The sequence below is a fragment of the Pipistrellus hanaki genome, assembly GCF_964339955.1.
Source record: "Pipistrellus hanaki genome assembly, chromosome: X".
NCBI lineage: Eukaryota > Metazoa > Chordata > Mammalia > Chiroptera > Vespertilionidae > Pipistrellus > Pipistrellus hanaki.
In genome coordinates, this window is record NC_140524.1 from 84,401,070 (window position 1) to 84,423,858 (window position 22,789).

Consider the following 22,789-nt stretch of genomic DNA (forward strand, 5'->3'; position numbering starts at 1 on the left):
ACCCTTTTGAGGATGTCCTAAACCGGCAGTCAGACATCTCTCTCATAATCCAGGACAGCTGGCTCCTAACTGCTCACCTGCCTGCCTGCCTGATCATCCCTAACTTCTCCCTCTGCCAGCCTGATCACCCCTAACTGCTTCTGTCTGCCAGCCTGATTGCCTCCGACTGCCCCCTGCCAGCCTGGTTGCCACTTAGTGCCCCCCTCTGCTGGCATGGTCACCCCCAACTGCCCCCCCCCTGCTGACCTGGTTGCCTCTCACTGCCCTGCCCCCCAGCCTGGTCACTCCATGTAGCCTGCTTTTCAGTGGTTTGGTCATCCCTCGCTAACCCCTCTGCCAGGCTTATCACCCCATGCAGCCTGCTGTTAGGTTGTTACTGTGAGGGCATCATGACCAATTTGCATATTACCCTTTTATTAGTATAGATATTTATACTAGTGACCTGGCATGAGAAATCATGTGGCCCTGCTCACCCGTGCATGCCCTGCCCACTGCCCTGCCTTGACACCATAACCTCTCCACCCAGAGGTCAAGTGTGCTTGGCTTCACCCCCAACCCCTCTGGCCTTCTCTATCTGCTTCAAGCCCAGCCCTTGGTTACACCAGCTGCCTTGGGCTGGTCCTGCTCCTCCTGGAGCTTCCCCACTCCTGCCCTGTCTCTGGAGCAACCGCTGTAGCTCCACCCCATCTGGGCCCTAGAGCAGAGTATGGAATCCTCCTACATGCTGCACTGTGCTCCTTCCCCTGGCAGGTGAGTGGCAGGGCACTCTGAATGTGAGTGATGGGTGGTAAAGGACTGGTGAAGGGGGTGCTACAGGCTCTCACCCATGCCCTCCCTGCCACAAGATGGTCCTACCTCCTTCATTTGCCTCCCCACTCCCACCCCCCACCCGTCTCTGGAGCAACATGGGGGTTCCACCTGGCCACACCCACACACACACACACACACACACACACACACACGCAGCCTCCTGCTGATTGGTTGTTACAGTATGAGGGTGTCACAATCATTAGCATATTAGCTCTTTATTATATAGGATATATTTTATGTTTTCTCTATATGTATGGATATATAAATGTGTCTACACACACACAGAGATAGGTATGTAGGTAGGTAGGTAGGTAGGTAGGTAGGTAGGTAGATAGATAGATAGATAGATAGATAGATAGAGACAGGGAGATGCCAGCCAGTATTGGGGCCCAAGATTAATACTAAATCAAAGCAAGATGAAATAGATTATTTGTAAATCGATACAATCCTGGACATGATATGGTATCTAGATTACAAGGACTAACATTTCTGTTTGGTGCTGGTTTGAATACACTTTATAATTTTATTATTTTGCTACATTTTCTAGGATGTTGGCTTCCTCTAAAGAATGTTTATAGAACTAGGATTATTTAATTTTAAGAAAAAACTAAGCAGAGGTAAGGGACACATGAGTGATATTGTCTGTTAAAACAGGAAAGCATTTTTTCCCTCTATGTTACTTCAGAAAATTGTGCTATGAAAAATAGGCAGAATTTGATAGGCTTGGTATGTCTTCTGTTCAAATCTCTTTCCTGAGCCCAATTTCATTTACCCAATATACTTCTGAATATGTCTACCTTGAAGTCTAAAATGCATCTCAAGCTCAACATGGTGAAACTTACCTAAGTATGCCCTACTTTCATGTGAACTTGCTTCCTTTACTGACTTCTCCATTTTCCTTTTTGCACCACTATTCACCACAATACCTGTACCAAAAATCTGGCCTCATTCCAGACACATCCCTTTCTTTCCCTATGATCTCTCTGCATGGAACCAGTGACAACATTCCTTAAGTGCCTCATATTTATTATTTTATCATTGTTCCTGTCACTATTTCCCAAGATAAAAGCCATAATATCAACTCCTGGAAGTCCTTGCCTGCATTCTTATCTCTCTTCAATCTAATCTCCACATTAAAGTCAGTGTGGGATGTCAAAAGCTTATTTAATATAGTTTCTCCTCTGCTTAAAATCTTAGTCATTTTCCATCCTCTACAGAGTCCGGTCACTTAGGCCTACAATTATTTTTTATTACCTGACCTCTACCTGTCTCTCAGTACTTATCTCCTTAACCTGCATTCTATTTCTTTAAGCCATTTGTGATACTCTGTATGCCATTATCTTTGTATATGCTATTTCCATTACTCAGAATACTCATGTTTCTCATGTCTGCTTTGAAAACACCTATTTTATGGAGAAAACTCAGTTCAAATTTTCCTTCATGAAGCTGTATTTTCTCCATAGTGTTGACCACATCCTTTTTTGTGCTATCTCTGTACTATACTTATGCCTCTGGTGTTTGGAAGGAAAATAGTCTATTAAAAGGCAGTTTTCAGAAAGACTATAATGTCCCCTTTTCCATCATGGCTTGAAAATGGAGTATGTAATTAAGAGTGTTTATAGTACATAACTTTGGAATAACTTGGTAGAAAATGTCTATGAAATGTTAAAAATTATAGAATTAATTACTAGAGACTCAGTGCATGAATTCCTGCATAGGTAGGGTCTCTCTGGGTGGCCTGCAAGCATCAAGCAGAAACCCACAGTCCAACACTACATGCAGCTCCTACCTGCAGCTCCTGCTCATCCTGGCCCCATGTGCCTGCTGCAGGCTCATGCCCAGTCAGTCCTGATTGGGAGAGGCTTGTGCTGCCACAGCAGTACCCACCAGCAATGAGCCCTGTGTTTGGTGCCCTCCTAAGAGGAGTGGCCTTCGAGATCTGGCTGAATCCAGCTCTCTGACATCCCCTGAGGGGTCCTGGGTTGAGAGAGAGTGCAGGCCAGCCTGAGGGACCCCACTGGTGCATGGTGCACCATTGGGCCAGGAGGGACTATGGAAGGGCTCCAGGCTGTGGCTGGCCCATCTTGCTCAGTCCCAATCAGCTGGACCCCCACAGCAAGCTAACCTACCAGTCAGAGCATCTGCCCCCTGTAGTTAGTGCATGTCATAGTGACTGGTTGAAAAGTTGACTGTCTGCCCCCTGGTACTCAGTGCACATCATAGCAGGCAGTTAAGCAGCCTTAGCATATCATTAGCATACTACACTTTGATTGGTTGTTCGATTGTTCTGCCCTTTGGTCTATTTGCATATTACCCTTTTACTATATAGGATAGGATTTGTAAGCTTATAGAGATTATTTATGAAGAATATGGATGAAAATACTTTTTGATGTTTCTCTTTAGTTTCTAATTTTATACTTGGTGAATAAAAGCATGTATAAAATTAGAAAAAATTTAAAATATGATGGAAATAATTTCACTAAGCCAAATGTCAGTAATTGTTTTCCATAAAGCAATGATTATAATTATTATTAGTTTTATGTGCTTATTATTTTCCAAAATTTTGCATACTGTGTATGTAATGCTCTCTGTATTTCACAAATTAAAAAGCCAATACATAATGAAGCTCAATCAAAGTTCATGTAGCTTGCAATTGGCAGAGCTGGGACTGGTATCCAGATCTGTGTGATACCTGCTAATCTCACAATTTCATAGGAGAAAATTAAATTACTATATGCCCATGAGAAAATTATTACAAGGAAAAATGCAAGTATGTTGGAATGATAATATAATTTATGATAATAAATGCTAATTCTAATGCAGTCTAAAGAGAATTCTGATCTTTTTGGTCTCTAAAAATATCTAAACTTTACACTGTAACCAATGATTTTTGAAAAAGAATTTGTTGGTTTACCCAGAATAGTACATAGATCATAATTATAGCTGTAAAATGTTACAAAGGTAACATATCTATAATTCCACACTCAGATGCACAGATAGTATATTATCATCAATCAAGAAGCCCCCAATAATCCCTATTGTAGTCATAAACTTTTCCACCTCCTCAAAGATAACCTCTGTCCTGATGTATAATACCTCAGATTAGTTTTATTTTAACTTAATAGAAATGGGATTGTATAATATAGTTTTGTAAGTGACTTTTTTCACTCAGTATTATGTTTGTGAGATTCATCTAAGTCGAATATGGCATTAGTTCATTAATTTTTATGGCTAGGTAGTTTTCCTTTGTTGTACACATACAATTTAATTATACAGAAAATGTGGATTATTTCCAGTTTGGAACCATTTATGAATAATGCTGCTATGAAAATAATTGTACATACAAAAGCATACATTTACATGATTGGGATTGCTATATAGCTTTATAGATATTAACAAAGAGTTTTCCAAAGTTGATGTATAAATTTATATTCTTATCACTAGTGAATAAAGTTACAAATTGTTTTGCATCCTTTTCAATATTTGGTATTTCAGATTTTTAATTTGAGCCTTTACAGTAGCTTTATAATTGTCATTCCTTGTTTTCATTTACATGTATTGATGACTAATGAGACTAAACACTATTATAACAGAGGCTAACTGAAAGGCCTCTGTTGAGATTTCTATTTTTCTCCTGGATTATATGTATTTCTCTTAGTGATATCTGTTGTAGATATTGAAAATATATATTCTAAATGTTAATCCTTTGTTGATTATCTTTATTATAATGATGTCCTTGCCTTTTAACTCCTTAGTGATATGTGTGTTTTTTTAAATAAACAGAAATTTAAAATTCAATATACTCCATCCTTTTTGTTATAGTTAGTGTATTTTTGTCCTGAGAGTAAAAATAAAATTTCCTACTTTAAGACTCAGAAGATAGTCCTTCTGGATTGTCCTATCAACACCTTTTTATTTCTATTTAGATTCAATTGAAATAGTATGATTTATTGCAATGACCATTCTTTTCTCAATGTTCTACAGTGTCACCATTAACCAAATGCATATACATGCTTGAGTTACTTTATGGACTCTAATAAGTTTTGTTTGTAAATAAACCTGTATTTATGTCAATGCCACATTGTTTTAATACTGTAACTTTATGACAAATTTTGATATTTAGTAGTATTGTGAAAGAAAAATTGAACCAGGTGATAAAACAGGTGAGGAAGAATTTATTTGAGACTATTACAATAGAGGAGAAAATGAACTCATTTCCACTGGACAAAAGGCTGGAGAGGTTGTCAGTGCTGGGATGAGCTAGGATAAGAGCTGTGGAGGACATTATAGGATTGGATAGTTAATGTGATTATGCTTTCTGTGTTTGTTAAGTGTCCCTTATCAGAGTTGAGCTACTATCCTTCTTTGGAGTCTGGGAGACAAAGGCTTGCTTTCTTTCTTTCTTTCTTTCTTTCTTTCTTTCTTTCTTTCTTTCTTTCTTTCTTTCTTTCTTTAATTTACTTTAATGGTTGAAAGTATTACAAATGACTTTTTCTTTTTATTCCTATTGATCCCCTTCACCCTGTACCTTCACCTTCCAGGCCTTCAACACACTATTGTTTATGACCATGTTCTATGCCATTTTATATAAGACTAGTGGCCTAGTGCACGAAATTCATGAATATTAAAAGGAAATTAATGAGAGGAAGTATTTTAATATTGCTATTGCCCTTTCTCTATAATAGAAGTGTCAGAGATGAAAGAAAATTAGTAAAATGTATATGAAAATTTCCCTCCTGTCAGAGTCTGGGGCGCGCCATGGGACCCAGAGTCAAGTCCCTGCCCACCTGCACACACCTCAGAATTGCATGAGACCCAGACCTGGCTGGCCACACCCCCATCAAGCCTCACAGGGCAAGGGGGCATAGCCTCATGTCCCCTAGCCCTGGTCCCAGGGTGGGTGATACAGCCTCAGGTCCCCTGGCCTGGCCTCAGGTCCCATGGCCCTGGCATGAGGGCATGAGGCACGACGACCATTGGCATGTTAGTTCTTCATTATATAGGACAAGTACCCCAGTTAATCTCTCTCAACACACCACCACCCCCGCATGCTGATTCCTCAGTCTATTATATGCTTTTATGACTCTGGATCTATTTTGTTCATTAAATTTCACCTATGACTGAGATCAGGTGAAACTTATGTTTCTCTGATTGTCTTATTTCACTTAGCATAATACTCTCCAGGTTGCTCCATACTGTCTCAAAGGTTAAGAGATACTTCCTTTTCACAGCTGCATAGTATTCAATGGTATAAATGTACCACAGCTTTTTTGTCCACTTATCTACTGATGGGAACTTGAATTGGTGATTTCTTATAGATGGAATATTCCATTGCCAATGGTTAGAATGATACATGGTGGGATATATGTTTTTCACTCACTTGATTACAAATAAGACATATTCGAGCATTCTCCTGGTTTAAAAATATAAAAGTCAAAGATTTTCAACCCTTGTACAAAACATAAGTCCCAGTAGACTATAGATAACATATGAATATCTAGTAATTTTGGTGTTATCCTAAAATGTTTTATTGTATTTTGTATTAAAATTCATCTGTGCTCTAGCTTTATTACATTTGGACACAAAAATCTTAGTTTTTGAATCCTTAACAATCACAAGCATCTCCATAATTTTTCACAATTTTTAGAGCATTTTAACATTTGTTGACCTCTGTCTGACACTACTAGCAGTGACCTAGCTTGGAGGATAACAGAGCAGGTTTCATTATCTCCATTTCACCAGTGGGAAAACTAAATAATGTCAAGATCTGAGAATTTTCTGACAGATATTACCAAGTTGTGCAATAGTAAATCTGAGGCAAGAATTCAGGCAATCTGTATTTTAAGCATAGTGATGTGCATAGCAAGTTAGCAGATTCATAGATTTCACTATATGACAATGCCTATTATAGTTAAAGATCTAGACTTTGATGTAGAGAAGACAGAATTTCACATATGACTCTCACTTCTTATGGGTCATCAAATTTACCATAAATAGTTCTGCTGTTACATAAACACTGGTAGGCCATTATTTAATGAAGAAGAAAGAAGAAAATGTTTCTAAGACTATTTTTTGGAGAAAGGCCCATATTTATAACTACAGTTGTGCACTCAGCTTTGATACATTTATACACTGTGTGAAATTCATGTATTACTCAATAAGACATGAAACATAAATGTCAAGAAGCAGAGAGGTGGGAGGCATGAGACAATAAGGGACAGTATATCCTCAAGCTACCAAAGAGTGCCTGGGAATGTGCTGAATGTTGGGAATAATGCTGTCATTCTGGAATACTCCTTAGGATTTCTGCTCTTTATTTTCTGGTATCCCAGTTGAATAGACCAGTGGGAGCTGGAGAGTACAAAGTTTATTAAGCTGCCACAGAACATTAAATATTAGCCCTCAAATAATAACAGCAACAACAACACAGCCTTACAAATTTATTCATTAGCACTTTATGAACTTATAAAAATAAATAAGATATGGAACCAACTTTAACAACACAGGAAAATATGCTTCAAGTTAAAAATCTCACTATATTTTTAGCATAATCACCAAGACAGAATTTTATTAGTGAGCCAGAAAGTCATATTTACCTTTAAAAAATAAGTTCTTACAAATAGCATATCTTCTTGATCTGGAAGTATATTTGCTGATTTGTGTTTAATATTTCAAACAAATATAGACTTCTAAGGTCAAAATGTTTTAAGATCAGATTACAACTTTAGGCTTCAAATCATTGCCAAGTGGGTTAGATAAAATATATTTTAAAAAAATCTAGTCACACTTATGCTAAATTTAAATTTGAAAAGACTCAGAAAGGATTCAGAATCTGAAAACCTCACTGTAGGTTTTGTAGCAGAAATTACAAGGTATATTATCTGAATGAATTGCATCATGAAATATTATAGGGCTTGTATCCAGGTGGATCTGAGGGCAAATCCCAGGTACTCAATCCTGTGACCTCTGTGTTTTTAGACAAGCTGCCCAACCCATCAGAATGTCACTTTTCTCATCTGTACCTTTAAAAGTCACAGTCATGAATTCCTTGAGTTCAGTCAGGACTTATTACAGGATCTTTAAACAGCAGTAAGAATGATCTTTTCAGATCCAATAAGTGTTTCCTAGTACATTTAGAACATGTTTTCCACCCTTTCCCATATGGTAGACAGTGAAGATATAAGGCATGCCGTTTTGTGGTATGCTGCTTCAGTTAACAGCTTGTGAAAACATGCAAAATTGAGAAGAGAATCATAGACTTGGCTAAACATTAGTCACTGATACTCTGCCCTGATTCTAGCCTTATAATGTATATTAGTTCACTGCTTCCAATGAGTTAATAGATTTTTTTTTAGTCCACTATTGGTAAGATGAAGTTGCATATCCTTTTTTAACTGTATAGTTGTCTATAAAGAAAGAAAAATTAAGAAATAAGTTATTTTAGAAGCCTCACTACAGATAAAAAATCATTTAGCTGGGAAGCGTATTTCAGACGTTTAAATTGCAATAGAAATGAGATTGGCTGCTTGCTGCCTCCCTTGCTTATAAATCCTATTTGCTGCTTTGTGTGGTCCATGGCACATAATTGTTTCTTCTTTAATGGACATACTCCTGGGAACACTTTCTCTCTTAATGCCATACTTGATGGGCATAGATGAACTATCACATTCTATCACTGGCTTCAATAAATTCAAGGGTCAAAGTGCTTAAGTTGTACCTCCCAGATTTGTCAAATTTTCTCCATTGCCTCTATCCAAGTGTTCTTCAAATAGCCATTTTTTTTGCATGTGTTTTGAAAAACCAACTCAACCAAACAAAGGAACTTAGATGATAAATGTCCTTGGCATGTATAGCAATTTGAGATGTGAATGAAATGGGAGAGAAAAATCCTCCCCATTGCAAATCTGAGCATAGATGATAATGGAGTTGTGATTAAGCCCATGAAAATGTGTTAGAGTAAGTGAACTGATGTTTAACTTCTTTTACTGCTGAAACAAAATGAGGACATAAATAAAAAATAATTTCTTCTTATCACTTTATGAGCTGTTACAACTCATTTTGATTTGTGTGTGTGTTGCTTACCTAGCTTTAAAAATAAGCATTCTTTTTAAATGTTCAAGGAATTAAACAGTGGTCAGCAAACTGTGGCTCTTGAGCCACATGAGGCTCGCAAGCCTCGTTTTGCTGCTCTGTTGACTAATGAGTTTGCCGACCACTGCCTTACGGAAAAACTCTTAAAAACATTTTAATAATGTACTAATGTCTTTAACCTGAAATCAAAACTTCTAGGTAAGGGCAATGCCTTACGCAGTGGTCAGCAAACAACAGCTCTTGAGCCGCAGTTTGCCGACCACTGGATTAATATACTTAAATAGAAACTCAAGGAAACACTGAGGTTTTTTCTCTAAGGAAGAGGTTTATAATCCCCTTGTAATGATTCTTTAAAAAAGTTTTTAGCTTCCTTACAATCCCATTCAATTCAATGCCTTATACTTATGTAACAGTTTGGTTGTATCCTTCCAATTTTTTAGCTCCATCCCTTGTAATTCAAATTAAGGCCTGTATTTCTAAATAATAAACAAATATATCCATTAATTTCAAGCACTGTGTACAGCTATTTATACTTGTGCATATGGAATTACAAAAATCTACCTGTGGGTAGACATGTACAGCTTACAAGCAAGCAATTTCTGACTCACTTATCTAATCTTACTGAGATTAGTAAAAAGCACCATGGCCACATTACAACAGGAAGTGACTTAGATTCAGTTAATTGAGTTTTATGAGAGGAAGATAGGTTTAAGCAGTGGAATGTGTTACTAAAAGATGTATGTTCTATTGTGTTGGAAATCTTTAAGAAGAGTATACTTTAGGTTTAAATATCTATTTGTAAAAATTTAATAAGTACCTTTGTAGAATAAAATATATGACCTTTGGTGTTTCTTGAAAGATTTGATATATTATAATCAATCAAAATGTATATAACCACTAACATCTATACAAGTCCATTTTAATTTAAATTGCTTTCTAATACATAATCTTGTGTAATATTTGTAGTGATTTTTAAACGAGATATTTTATTTTCTTTGATAAATAATAAATAATTTAACCATAATTTTCCTAAAAATATTCACTTGATTTCACTGGGCTGTTTGTGGATAATAATTTCACTAGCTCAAAGAATTGCCATAATTATTATAAGGAAAGTATGTATTTAAAATATGCTTGTGATTTCTAAAGATATTAGCATATTAGTAATTTAAGCAATTGCCCAATCTAATACTTGAGTCCAAGTTGTCTGGCTCTTAGATACTTTTATCTTCCCCACATAAAACAGTATTGTAAAGTGATAATGTATTTGTATTTGGGAAGTTGAGTAACATTTAATCACAGTTGTATTCTCCAAAATTTCCTCACTGTAACTATATCTTTACTTTTAACAGTTTTATTTAGGTCAGATATTTTGTAATACCATGAAACCAGCCTTTCTTAAATATGTATTTTATATTTAGTTATACAAAATACCAAAGATTGGTGGCTTAAACAACAGAATTTATTTTTCCACAGTTCTGGAGGCTAGAAGTCCAAGTTAAAGGTATCGGCAGGTTTGGTTTCTTCTGAAGCCTCTCTCCTTGGCTCACAGATGGCTATCTTCTTGCTGTGTCCTCACCTGTTCTCTACTCTTCAAACACATCTCTGGGATCTTTCGTGTGTTCTAATTCCTTCTTATAAGGATACCTGTTAGGTGAGATTAGAGCCCACCCTAAAAGTCTCATTTTATCTTTTTAAAACATAATTATTAAATTGATTGGGATGACATTGGTCAACATGAAGAAATAGGTTTCAGGTGTGGGTTTTTATATTACCAGATCTGTATATTGCACCATGTACCCACCACCCAAAGTCAAATCTTCTCCTGTCACCTTATATTAGGAGCCCCTTCTCCCCTAAACCCTTTGCTCTGGCAATAACCGCACTGCTATTTGTGCTAATGAGTTTCAGTTTGTATCCCACATATGAGTGAAATAATATAGTTCTTAGCTGTTTCTGACTTATTTCACTTAGCATAATGTTCTTAAGTCCCATCCATGTTGTTGCAAATGCTGTTATTTGATCCTTTCTTATGTGTGAGTAGTAGTCCATAGTGGATATATATCACATCTTTATTCAATCCTCTATCCTTGGACACTTTGGTTGTTTCCATGTCTTGGCCACCGTGCATAACGCTGCAGAGAAAATTGGGGTACATATGTCTTTGAGAATAGATTATTTTGAGTTTTTTCAGATATATACCCAGAAGAGGGAATGCTGGGTCTTTTGGTAGCTCTATTCTGATATTTGTGGAATCCTCAGACTGATTTTTATAGTGGTTATGCCAGTTTACATTCCCACCAGCAGTGGATGAAGGTTCCCTTTTTTACATCACCTCTCTAGCTCTTTTTATTACTTGTATTATTGATAATAACCATTCTAACAGGTGTGAGATGGTATCTAATTATAGTTTTAATTAGCATTTCCCTAATTGTCAGTAAGGTTGGACATCTTTTCATATATCTGTTCATATGTCTACTTGAGAGAGGTGTATTTTCAGGTCCTCTGCCCACTTTTTGATTGGGTTGTTTGCTTGTTGTTTGAGTTTTATAAGTTCTTAATATATTTTTTAAATTAAACCTTTGTCAGAGCTACTATTTGCAAATATTATCTCCCAACTGGTTGGCTGCCTCTTTGCTTTGTTGTCAGTTTATTTTGCTCTGCAGAATCTTTTTACTCTGATATAGTGCCATTTGTTTAGTTTTGCCTTTACTTCATTTGCTTTTGGGGTCTAGTTTATAAAATGTTCTCTATAGCCAAGGTCCTTAAGTTTGGTACCTATATCTTGTTCTATGTAACCTATTGTTTTGGGTCTTATATTTAGGTCTTGGTCCATTTTGAATTTTTTTTTTGTACATGGGGACAGACAGTAATCCATTTTCATTCATCTGCATGTGGCTTTCCAGTTTTCCCAGCACCGTTTATTGAAGGGACTGTCTGTACTCCGTTGTATGTTTCTGAGTCCCTTGTCAAAATTTATCTGTCCATATTAATGTGATTTTATACCTGGGCTCTTTACTCTGTTCCATAGAGCAATGTGTCTCTTTCTCTGCCAATATTATGCTATTTTGATCATCATAGCTCTGTAGTATAATTTGAACTCAGGTAGTGGGATATCTGTAGCTTAGTTCTTTTTTGTCAGGATTGCTTTGGCTATTCAGGGTCTTTTGTGGTTCCATATAGATCTGATAATCTCTCATTCTATTTCTTAAAAAAATGACATTGGGATTGTGATAGGATTTGCATTAAATATGCATAGTGCTTTGGGTTATAAGGCCATTTTAACTATGTTGATTCTTCCAATCCATGAGCATGGGATGCTTTTCCATTTTGTTGTGTCTTTTCAATCTGTTTTAATAATGTTTTCTAATTTTCAGTATATAGGGCTTTCACATTATTTGTTTGTTTGTTTTTATCATCTCAGCTACTCTGTGCTTCTTTATTAGTGATTTCAGACCATTTATATTTAGAATAATTATTGATGTATGATGATTTCCTATAGCTCTTTTATCTTTTATTTTCTGTTCTGTCTGTGACTCCACTGGTTCTTTTCCTTTAGGATTCTGCCCATTGTTTTGTTTGGTGGTATTCCATACTTCCTTTTTATTTTTTTAAGCTATGTGTCCTGGTTTGGGGATTTTTGGGTGTTGTTTCCATTAGGTTTATAAAAAATCAAGTTGTATATATACTGTTTTTTTTTCTTTATTGATTAAGGTATTACATATGTGTCCTTATCCTCCCATTGCCTCCACACACACCCTCACTCATGCCCTCGCCCCCCTGTTGTCTATGTCCATTGGTTAGGCTCATATGCATTCATACACGTCCTTTGGATGATATCTCCCCCTTACTCCCACCCTCCCCTACCTTCCCTCTGGTTTGACGATCTGATCAATGCTTCTTTGTCTCTGAATCTGTTTTTATCCATTAATTTATGTTGTTCGTTATATCCCACAAATGAGTGAGATCATGCAATATTTACCTTTCTCTAACTGGCTTATTTCACTTACCATAACCCTCTCCAGTTACATCCATGAGGTGTAAATGGTAATAATTCCTTCTTTTTTACTGCAGTGTAGTTGACTTTTTTCTTTTGAGTGTATCTAATATGCATCTTCCCTTTGCCAGTTTAGACTTTTCCCCCCCTTCTCTTTTATGTTTTTATTGTCGCAAAATTTCCCTGTTTATGCTATAATATTTTTTTGTGATTTTCTATATAGTGTTGTGACCTTATGTTCCCTTGTTTCAGGTAGAATAACTCCCTTGAGTATTTCCTGCAATGAATGTTTTCTGGTGATAAACCCCCTTAGATTCTGTATGTCTGGGAAGTCTTTATTTCTCCTTCATATTTAAATGATAATTTTGTTGGATATATTATTTGAGGCTGGTAATTTCTCTTTTTCAGATGTTTGACTATTTGGTTCCACTTTGTTTTAGCTTCCGGAGTTTCTGCTGAGAAGTCGGATGAAATCCTAATGGGTTTTCCTTTGTAGATAATTTCCTTCTTTTCCCTGGCTACTTTGAAAATTTTTACTTGGTCACTAATTTTTTACAGCTTTAATACCTAGTGGTTTGAAGAGGGCCCCTTTGGATTGAATTACCTAGGTGTTCAGTTTATTCCTTGGATTTGAAGATCTAGTTCTTTTCACAGATTTGGAAAGTTCACATCCAATATGTGTTTGAAAAGACTCTCCATTCCATGCTCCCTCTCTACTTCGTCCACAATGCTCATAATTCTAATATTGCTTTTTCTGATAGAATTGGATATGTCTCATAGAGCTCTTTTACTTTTACTTATGCTGCAGTCTCTCTCCTCTTCCCTCTGCATAACTTCTTGATACATATCTTCTATATTACTAATTCTTTCCTTTATCTGGTTGGTTCTCATTTCCAGGATTTCTGATTGGTTCTTTTTAAATATTTCAATAATTTTGGTAAGGTACTCATCTTGTTCGATGATTTATTTTCTGCCAGCACTGAATTGCCTGTTGGTCTTTTCTTGCATCTTGAGTATTTTCATGAAATCTGTCATTTATGTTACATATTTCCATTTGTTCCAACTTGCTTTCTTGTGATTTTTAAATTTTCTTTCTGTCAACCTCGTTATGGTGCTTAATGGAATTTACTGTCTTCTTTTGGTTACTCATTTATCTCTGAAGAGTTCTTTCTACTATTTTTCAGTAGAGGGTGTTGAATTGCAAGATTTTTTACCTCTGTGGTCTCGCATTCTGGAACCTTTGAGTCTTCTATAAGACACCACAGCTGTGCTACTTGGAGGTGGGATTTGTTTAGCTGTCACAGTAATGGTGACCCCTGACTTCCTTGGGGACCTACTCTAAGCATCCCTCCTGGGGATCAGTCACAGAGGGAAACAGCAGTTGTACTGCAACAGCTCTTGGTTTACAGATAACATGTTCCTGGACCTGACTCCAAAGGCAGCAGGAGGTGAGTTTTGGGAATACAAGTAGCAGTATGGCTTTGTGGTTCTGCCTCTTTGTCTGAGCACCACCACCCAGACCTATAGTGGAAAGCCACAGAGTAGAACTCCATACTCTTTCAGATATCTGCTGACTCAGTCACTGTTTGCTCCACTCTGCTCACCCTGCTAGACTGTCCTACAAATCTCTATGTTCCATCTTGCTGAAAGAAGCACCTGCTACTGCGGGCTTTCTCCCCTCTCCTGGCCAGTGGAGCCATGAACTCTTGGCTGCAGGGCTGTGTTTACTGGCTGTCTGTACTTTCCTCCCTTCTTATCTTCCTATTTAATTCTGGTTGCCCACCTTTAGATATTTCAATCTTTAGGTCTCTCAGGTGTGCGTCTGTGTTGATGAGAGGTTTCTTTGTTAAATTATAGTTGGTTAACTTGTTGAAATTTCAGGGGGAAGAAAAAAAGGTATGCTTTCATGCCACCATTCTTCTGAAATCACTCTTCCCTCATTTTATCTTAAAAGAGCTATCTCCCAATAGAGTCACATTCTGGATTACATGGGGACAATGCTTTAACATATGAACTTTAGGGGGATACACAGGTTCAGTCTATTACATCTCTATTTTGTTCCTTTGGGGCATATAGTATGTATTCAGTTAATATTTGTTGTTAAAATAAAATCATGATTGACAAATAAATGAGGTAGAGGCTAGCTTAAATACTAACTGAATTATATACCTGCTTAATGAATTATCAAAATTATCCATTATAATTATTAGAAGACAAAGGACACTTAATAAAATTCTTAAAATAGTTGTCTTAACTATAGTAAATATGTACCTAAAAGAATATTTATTATCAGTTTTGTGTGACTCATTCATATAGTGAAAAAAACCCACACTTCTTTTGTGCAGAAAGCATTACAACATATTTAATTATGTAAAAATTAATGATACTTGGTTTATGTTACATATAAAAATATAGTGTGCACAAGGACATTTGTGACAGCTAAAGATCTTGCAGTTATTATTCAGACAATATTATAGTTTTCTCACTAGACTAGTTTAGAGATATAGTAATTTTTAATAGTTTATAACAATAATCCAGGGAGTTTTAAAAAATGCATGTATGCATATAATTTGTTACTAATGATTTTCTTCTCCAATCAATATATACAAATAACACCAATTACACAGGATCAATTCACATAACAGTATGCTTAGGAATGCATTTAATATAATAATAGAGTTTTATTCTTTGGGGTGTATTTTCTGGCCAAAGAAAATTACACATTAAATACTATCAATGCAAAATGCTCTTTGCTTCTATCTTTATGACTTTGCTGTCTTATATTTACTGTGGAGACACTTCAAACAGTGGTATGATAACTGCTTCAGATATCTTGTAAGTATCTTTGCTTTTCAATGTGAGATGAAAGAGTGAAATAGTCAAAGGCAAGCTAAAGGAGCAGTGCTTGTCAATCATAAGCAGAAGCAAGGATGGTGTTCTTTACAACTCCTATTATATATTGGAGGCTCAAAATTAGATATTTAAATCATTTTGCCATTTGGAATGGAATTCAATTAATAGTTAAGTGTTTGATGACATTGTGGTGGGTTGTCTCTTCCCCAGGTGCTGGGAGATCGATGGGCAAACATCTGTAGGTGGACAGAAGATCGCTGGGTTCTTTTACAAGACATACTTCTAAAATGGCAGCGTTTTACTGAAGAACAGGTGAGTCATGTGGGAAAATGCATCAGTGAAAGACAGGGAAAGATGTTAAATGAATTAATGAAAAAATGATAATCTACTTTAATAATTATTTTCTTTTTGGGAATTATTTAATTTCTTTCAGTGCCTTTTTAGCATGTGGCTTTCAGAAAAAGAAGATGCAGTGAGCAAGATTCACACAAGTGGCTTTAAGGATCAAAGTGAAAAGTTATCAAGTCTTCAAAAGCTGGCCGTATGTATTTTTTATCTTTCAATCATGTGTTTAAAAATCCCAATAGTTTATATGAACACCATTATTTCATTCTTCTGTTCTTCCTATCCTAAACTAAATGTCCATTGTTCTTGCTTAGATCAGCCTGTTTAACTATATCATATAATTACTTTTCTTAATTAAAATAGGAAAATCTAAAGTGCCTTAGCTCAGGCTGCTTTAACAAAATATCATAGACTGGGTGGCTTAGACAACAGACATTTATTTTGCACAGTTCTGTAAGCTGAGAAATATAATTAAGGTGCTGGCCTCTTGGTGAGGCCCTTTTCCTGGCTTCCAGACAGCACCTTTTTTTATTATTGTTTGAAGTATTACAAATATCTCCTCTCCCCCGCCCCCATTGACCTCCAACCCCCCCGGCCTCCCTAATTCCCCAGTACATGCCCTCACCTGCCCTTCCCCCTTGTTTTGTATCCTATGGTTATGCTTATATGCATGCATACAAGTCTTACAGTTGATCTATTACAGCCCAGCCCCCCAACCTCCCCTGCCTTCCCACTGTAGTTTGATAGTCTTTTCAGTGCTTCTTTGCCTCTGTATCTATTTTCCCCCATTTCTTTCCTTTAAAAAATATTGCCTCTGCAGACTAGAAATGATCATATAATAACAAAAAAATGTTTGAGTCCCAATTTCAATGACCAACAGTTCTGAGTCCCCATTTCAATGTCAAACAGTTCCTTATGTGTACATGTCAGCAATGATGTCTGGATGGTGGGCACATGGTGGCAATGCAGGTCCAACCCTCTCTGATTTGATCCCAGGCAACCTGCAGCAATGCACAGCGGCTGACTGCTAGCATGGCAAGACATAGTTAGTATCTTCCATCTCTGGACTGTTTCTCCTCTTGTCTTTGTGTTTGGAGCAGACCTATCAATTCCTCTCTGTGGCAGGAATCCACATGGTTTTGGAGTTGTTTTCTGAAAATATACAAACATCTTCTCGACCAAAAGTTAATGAAGTCATCTTTTCTATATAATTAATTTGGGATCCTTTTTATTTTTGCCCAAACGATTTTTCTTTGGCTTGTTTGGACACCATGTGTGTTTTTCATGGGTGTCTTCCTGTTAGCAGTACAAATGAAAATTAATTTTGTAAAGTAAAAATTTTCTAGATGTAATTTACTTACAGGATATTTTTCCTTACATGATATTACCCTACTATCCCCCTGTTTTGATTGATGGAGGCTTTTGTAGATTTTATAATGCAGTCTTGATAACTTTACATTTTAATTTTTTGCACAAAAATATGACTGCTTTAGGTTCATTGCATGTTCAGGAATTTTACCATGAGATGAACTACCAATAGAAATTTTAGTACTTTAGGAACAGCTTTTTGTCCAGTACCATTAGTTTTTCTAGAATATTCACTTATTTCAATTAGCCAATTTAAATTAATCTGCAAACGTGATTACTATTTTACTGTCAAATTTAATACTCTACCAACAATCTTAGTTTACCCTATAAATATTAGTGGAAAGGATCATTTGCATTCTTGAATAGGCCCTGAGCATTCCTGGTGCTACTCTGGATTTAGATTTAGGGCAGCTGCTGTTGGCCAAGTCTCTGTTACCTGGGTCCCCATCTGAGCTGGGCCAAGTCTCTGTCTGTCACCTGTGTCCTGATCTAAGTTGGGCTTGGGAAGCAAAGCAGCCATGGAGGCAGGAGACCTCCTCAGAAGGGATGAGGGTTCAGGCCCCTGCAAGGTTGGGGGGCTGAGAGTCTGTGCTCCACCTCTCTTGAACCCCCAATTCTCTCCTGATGGCACCTCTGCAACTGTGCCTGTCTTAGGTTGTTCCTTCCCTAAGAAATCTTACCCATCTCTGGCTAACCAGTCATCCTCTGGGGCCAAGCAGGGTGATGTGAGGTTCAGTTCTGTCTCCTTGGTAGCCTATGACCCTGTGGCCTCCACACCCAGCACCTTCCTTGGGATCCCCTTGCCTTCTGGCGGGGCCCCAGCACTGATCACATATCTTGGGGAACTCAGGTTTCTTCTCCAGGGAGGGCCCAGCTCACAAGATTGGTCGAGAGAGAGATCCATGGTACCAGCCACCATGAGGCTTCAAGCTCAGCATGAACAGAAAGCTCTCATGATAGATTAGGGAAATTAGATTGTGAGAAGAGAGTCCCTCTTGGCAAAAAAGGTAAGAGGGGCCAATATAGAATGCTCAAGTGCCTTATTAGTGCCTTAATTCCTTCTGAAAGGGATTAAATCCTTTCATATCCTTTTTAAAATTCCTGCAAAACATTCAAAGAATTAGTTTGTAAGTTTGTTTGGGATAATTGTACAATATGCTGTTGTAAAATATCTAAAATTATAATGACACCAGAGGCCTGGTACACAAAATTTGTGCACTGGGGTGTGGGGGCCTCAGCCTGGCCTGTGCCCTCTCACAGTCTGGGACCCCTTGAGGGATGTCCCTCTCACAATCCTGGATCCTTTGCTCCTTACCACATGACTGCTCGCTCCTTACCACTCAGCTAGCTGCTCCTTAGCACTGCTACATAGGTAGGAGAAGCTCCTGCCACTGCCACTGCACTCACCAGTTGTGAGCCTGCCTTCATGCTCAGTGGCTGCTCCCCCTCTGGGAGTGCACTGACCACAGGGTCAGCTTCTGCATTGAATGTCTGCCCCTGGTGGTCAGTGCACATCATAGCGACTGGTCATTCCTGTCATTCTGCCATAACAGTTGCTTAGGCTTTTATTATATAGATTGTAGAATAATATCATGTAAGGATATTCTTTGCTCTAGGCCATGGCAATTCAATTTCAAACTGGCTTTCAATTTCTTTTTGTAACTTTATATAAACTTTGTCAGGAAGGCAAAAACACAAATTACTTACTTTAGTTCAAAAGGCCAAATATATTGACTTTCAATTACCATCCTTACGACTTTTGAAGGAAACTTCTCTTTGTTTCCTTCCAAAATAATTTTCAAGCTACAGAGAGTTTCATTTAAAAATCTTTGTGACATGAAACAATTTCTCTTAAGGTTATGGTGACCACTAGAATGGATTAGATTTAATATGTCATTTTTATTTTTTATTTTTTTTACATATGTGTCCTTATTCCCCCATAACCCCCCAGCTCCCACTTATACCTTTTTGCTGTATCCTCACCTGGTGGAAATGGAGTTATCTCTTCCTTTTTTTAAAGGGTACTAATCTGATCATGGGGGCTCTACTTTCATGACCTCAACTAAGCCTAATTACCTCCCCAAAGCCCACCTCCTAATATTGTCATATTGGGGAGTTCAGCCTTCAACATATGAATTTTGGAGAGATACAAACATCAATTCCATAAGATATAGGGAGATTTTCAACCTTATTTCCTAATAGAAAATTATACTCTTGAAAAAATATAGCATACCTGAAATAAGACTTTAGTTAGAGCATTATCCTGATATGCCAAGTTGGTGTGTTTGATTCCCATTCAGGACATATACAAGAGTCAATCAATGAATGCATAAATAAGTGGAACACGAAATTTTTCTCTCTCTTACCCTCCCTCCCTCCTTCACTCCCTCCTTCCCTTTCTCCCTCCCTCCCTCCCTCTCCCTAATTTTCTTTAAAATTCAAAACAAAACATGACCTAAAAAGTGCTCAGTATATGTCTAAAGTAATATACGTCAGTAGTTCTCTGGTAAATATCAGCAGTACAAGAGATGATTATCCTCACATACAAAAAGCTTTTACCCTATTTTGGGAAGTAAGGAAAAATATTAAAACAAACCAATGTCATTGATTATAAGTGCCTGTGTTTTGATATCTAAGGGAACTTTGGCAGAACAAAAACCATTAGGGAAGTATTCATTAAGACATTTCAGTTTGAGATGAACTTTACAGGATTTAAAAAGAACTCTAAAATCTCTCTTTCACTGTTGATCCTAATATTTTCTAGTAAAGGAGAGGTCAATCTAATATTAAGCTTTATTTTTAAAGTAAAATATTGCATAATTAAGATTTCTTTTTTATTTTTTATAGATCTGTTCTATTAAGTGCTAACTTGATGTCAACTCTAATATAAAACAAAGGTTTATTTTAAATAATGTTTCATAATTTTATCTAAATTTGTCTCTGTATTAATATTATATATCACACTTCATAGTAATTAAATTATTTACTTTAAAAGCTCTTCTTAAATAAATTTCCCTGTTAAATTTGGATCATTTTTAACATATTTATTTGTGTTATACATTTTTTGTTTCATAATTACTAATATTTAGGCTTTTAATTTAAAATAGAGTCACTATTTTATTACTGGTTATTCCAAGCTAGCTTGTTGTTTATAAGAAATCATTCCTCAAAGAATATATATTTTCTTGAGTGATTTTATGACAAAAGAAAAGTTTATAAAAAGTAATATATATATATATCAACAGAATGCAAAAAATATCTGTGATATATTTGCAGTTTTGTTCTGCAGCAATAGGGAGCCATTGAGAGTTTTATAACAGTTAAATTTGCTTTTTTTTTTTTTAACATTCTGTAGTAGTAAGACTTTTGGTAGTAAGGAGACCAGTTTGATGAGCTAATCTAAAGTAGCATTGGGTGTGAAGAGGAGAGAGAGACAAGTTTGTTTCAGAAGAGGAAATTAAGGCACAGGAAAAAAAACACATGGCATTTATATAAGAACATTAATAGCAGAGTTAAAATAAGCACTAGGACATCAAGACTCTGGTCCAGGCTTTTCAAAACATTTCAAAACTTGTCATATAATTTGATTCCTTGACAAAAACTAACAGTAATCAAAAACTGTCATTTTGAACAATCATATGTCACTATGTTGACCTTTTTGTGTGTAAACAGCTTTATTAGCCTCAGGGCAATGAAAATGCTCTCTCAGCAAACTCTCAATAATTTTTCAATATGATTAAAATTCAAATTATGTCATCTTACTTGTGAGCAAAGTGAAAATATGTTATGGATAAGTCTTACATTTGATAGTTTAAGCCAATTAACAAAATCTGACAGCTGGTATAGACTTTGAGGTAAAATTCCCCTGCTGACTCAGGCAATGAAAAAGAATTTAATGTTCATTAAAATATGTCACAATCTGAGACCCAAAACAGGTGCCATCTGTCACTAGTTCCTACTACATACCTAAGTATAGATACCATGTACAAAAAACCTTTTATTTACAATTAGTGTAATTGGTGTGGAAATATTATCACTATTAACCCATGGGGTTTTACCTACTTTTTATTTGAGGCGGAGGGGGGGGGGCAGTGAGGAATCAAGTATTTCATTTCCTATATATCTATAGTTTTATCCAAATTGTGTAGGCCTATTTTTATGGTAAAAATTGAAGTTTTATATGCTATAAAGGATAAAAAGAAAAGGAGAGAAGAAACTGTATCCTTTACCAGGGGAATTCTAAGCTTATAGGAAAATGTAGACTATCATGGGAAGGCCCAAACATGCAAAAGAGATGTTCATGGGAACCAGTACAAGATGCTGGGAAGGACTGGTCATGGTTGCCAGGGAAGGTCAACTCTGGGAAGTTTGATCCAAAAGAGTATCATGTGCAAGGAATATAGGATTCCTGTGGAATTGGGCACTCTCAGGTGCCTATGGGATCAAATGGCACAGAAGGGATGATTTTGGGAGCCCAGCACGTCCCCACTGATGGTGCTATTTTACCAGGACTTGCTACCTTGATCTTAGATTCCATTCTCATCTTCAAAGAATTCATCCAGAAAGATTCAGTGTGGTCCCCACACTAGCTACTTCAGCATCACCTGGGAACTTGGTAGAAATGAGAATTCTTAGGTCCCCAACTCAGTCCTACTGACTCAGAAAGTCTGGAAATGGTACTCAGCAATCTGCATTGTAATAAGCCTTCCAGGAGATTCTGATGTTCTCTTAAGTTGAGAATCTCCACAATGGATCAATCTACCTAAGTATAACAATAGGTGATTTGAATCAGTTGACTACTTCTCACATATAGGTAAGTAACTGCACATACAATAGGTTCAGAAATCAATTTTGCTATGTAAGAGAAATTGTCTTAGCATTACTCTTCTGATGAGAATAGGGTGAAGACTTCCTGGGTCTTTTGTACGTGTACATTTTTTTCTTACTTCAAATCATCTAACCTTGACCAGATAGAAAATGCCTATTTGGTCTTCTTGAGCAGCTTAGCTGTCTCTTGCTGTTTCTACTTCACCTGATCTGATGTATTGACTGTACCTTCCTGCCTACTTTGGAGGTAGGTACAGGTGCGTGGCTTCTATGAAAATGCAATATTTTTCTTCTTTTAAGATCCTTTCTGACTGTATACAATTTTTCTGGAGCTTCCTTTTGCCTCCTGAGCTCTGTGTTTCTCTGGTACTCAAAGTCCTATGATCAGGTTTTGAAAAGCAGAAATACTCTTTCTCTCTTTTTTTAACCTGGCCATATAGAATCCATATTGAAAAGAATGTATATCTAAGGATAGATCGTAGAAGGCAGTTGATTACT

The 22,789-nt window shown here is 36.7% G+C and overlaps 1 protein-coding gene across 3 annotated transcripts in view; it reads left to right on the top strand.

Annotated features, from left to right (window-relative positions):
• The window catches only part of DMD (dystrophin), a 2,141,216-nt gene that overhangs the window by 626,901 nt on the left and 1,491,526 nt on the right, over window positions 1-22,789 (top strand). For all 3 annotated transcript variants that reach the window (XM_084869361.1, XM_084869360.1, XM_084869362.1), the window contains 2 exons: window positions 15,962-16,063; window positions 16,185-16,292. In XM_084869361.1, the coding sequence (XP_084725487.1) occupies window positions 15,962-16,063; window positions 16,185-16,292 (210 nt within the window). The remainder of the gene's footprint in view (window positions 1-15,961; window positions 16,064-16,184; window positions 16,293-22,789) is intronic.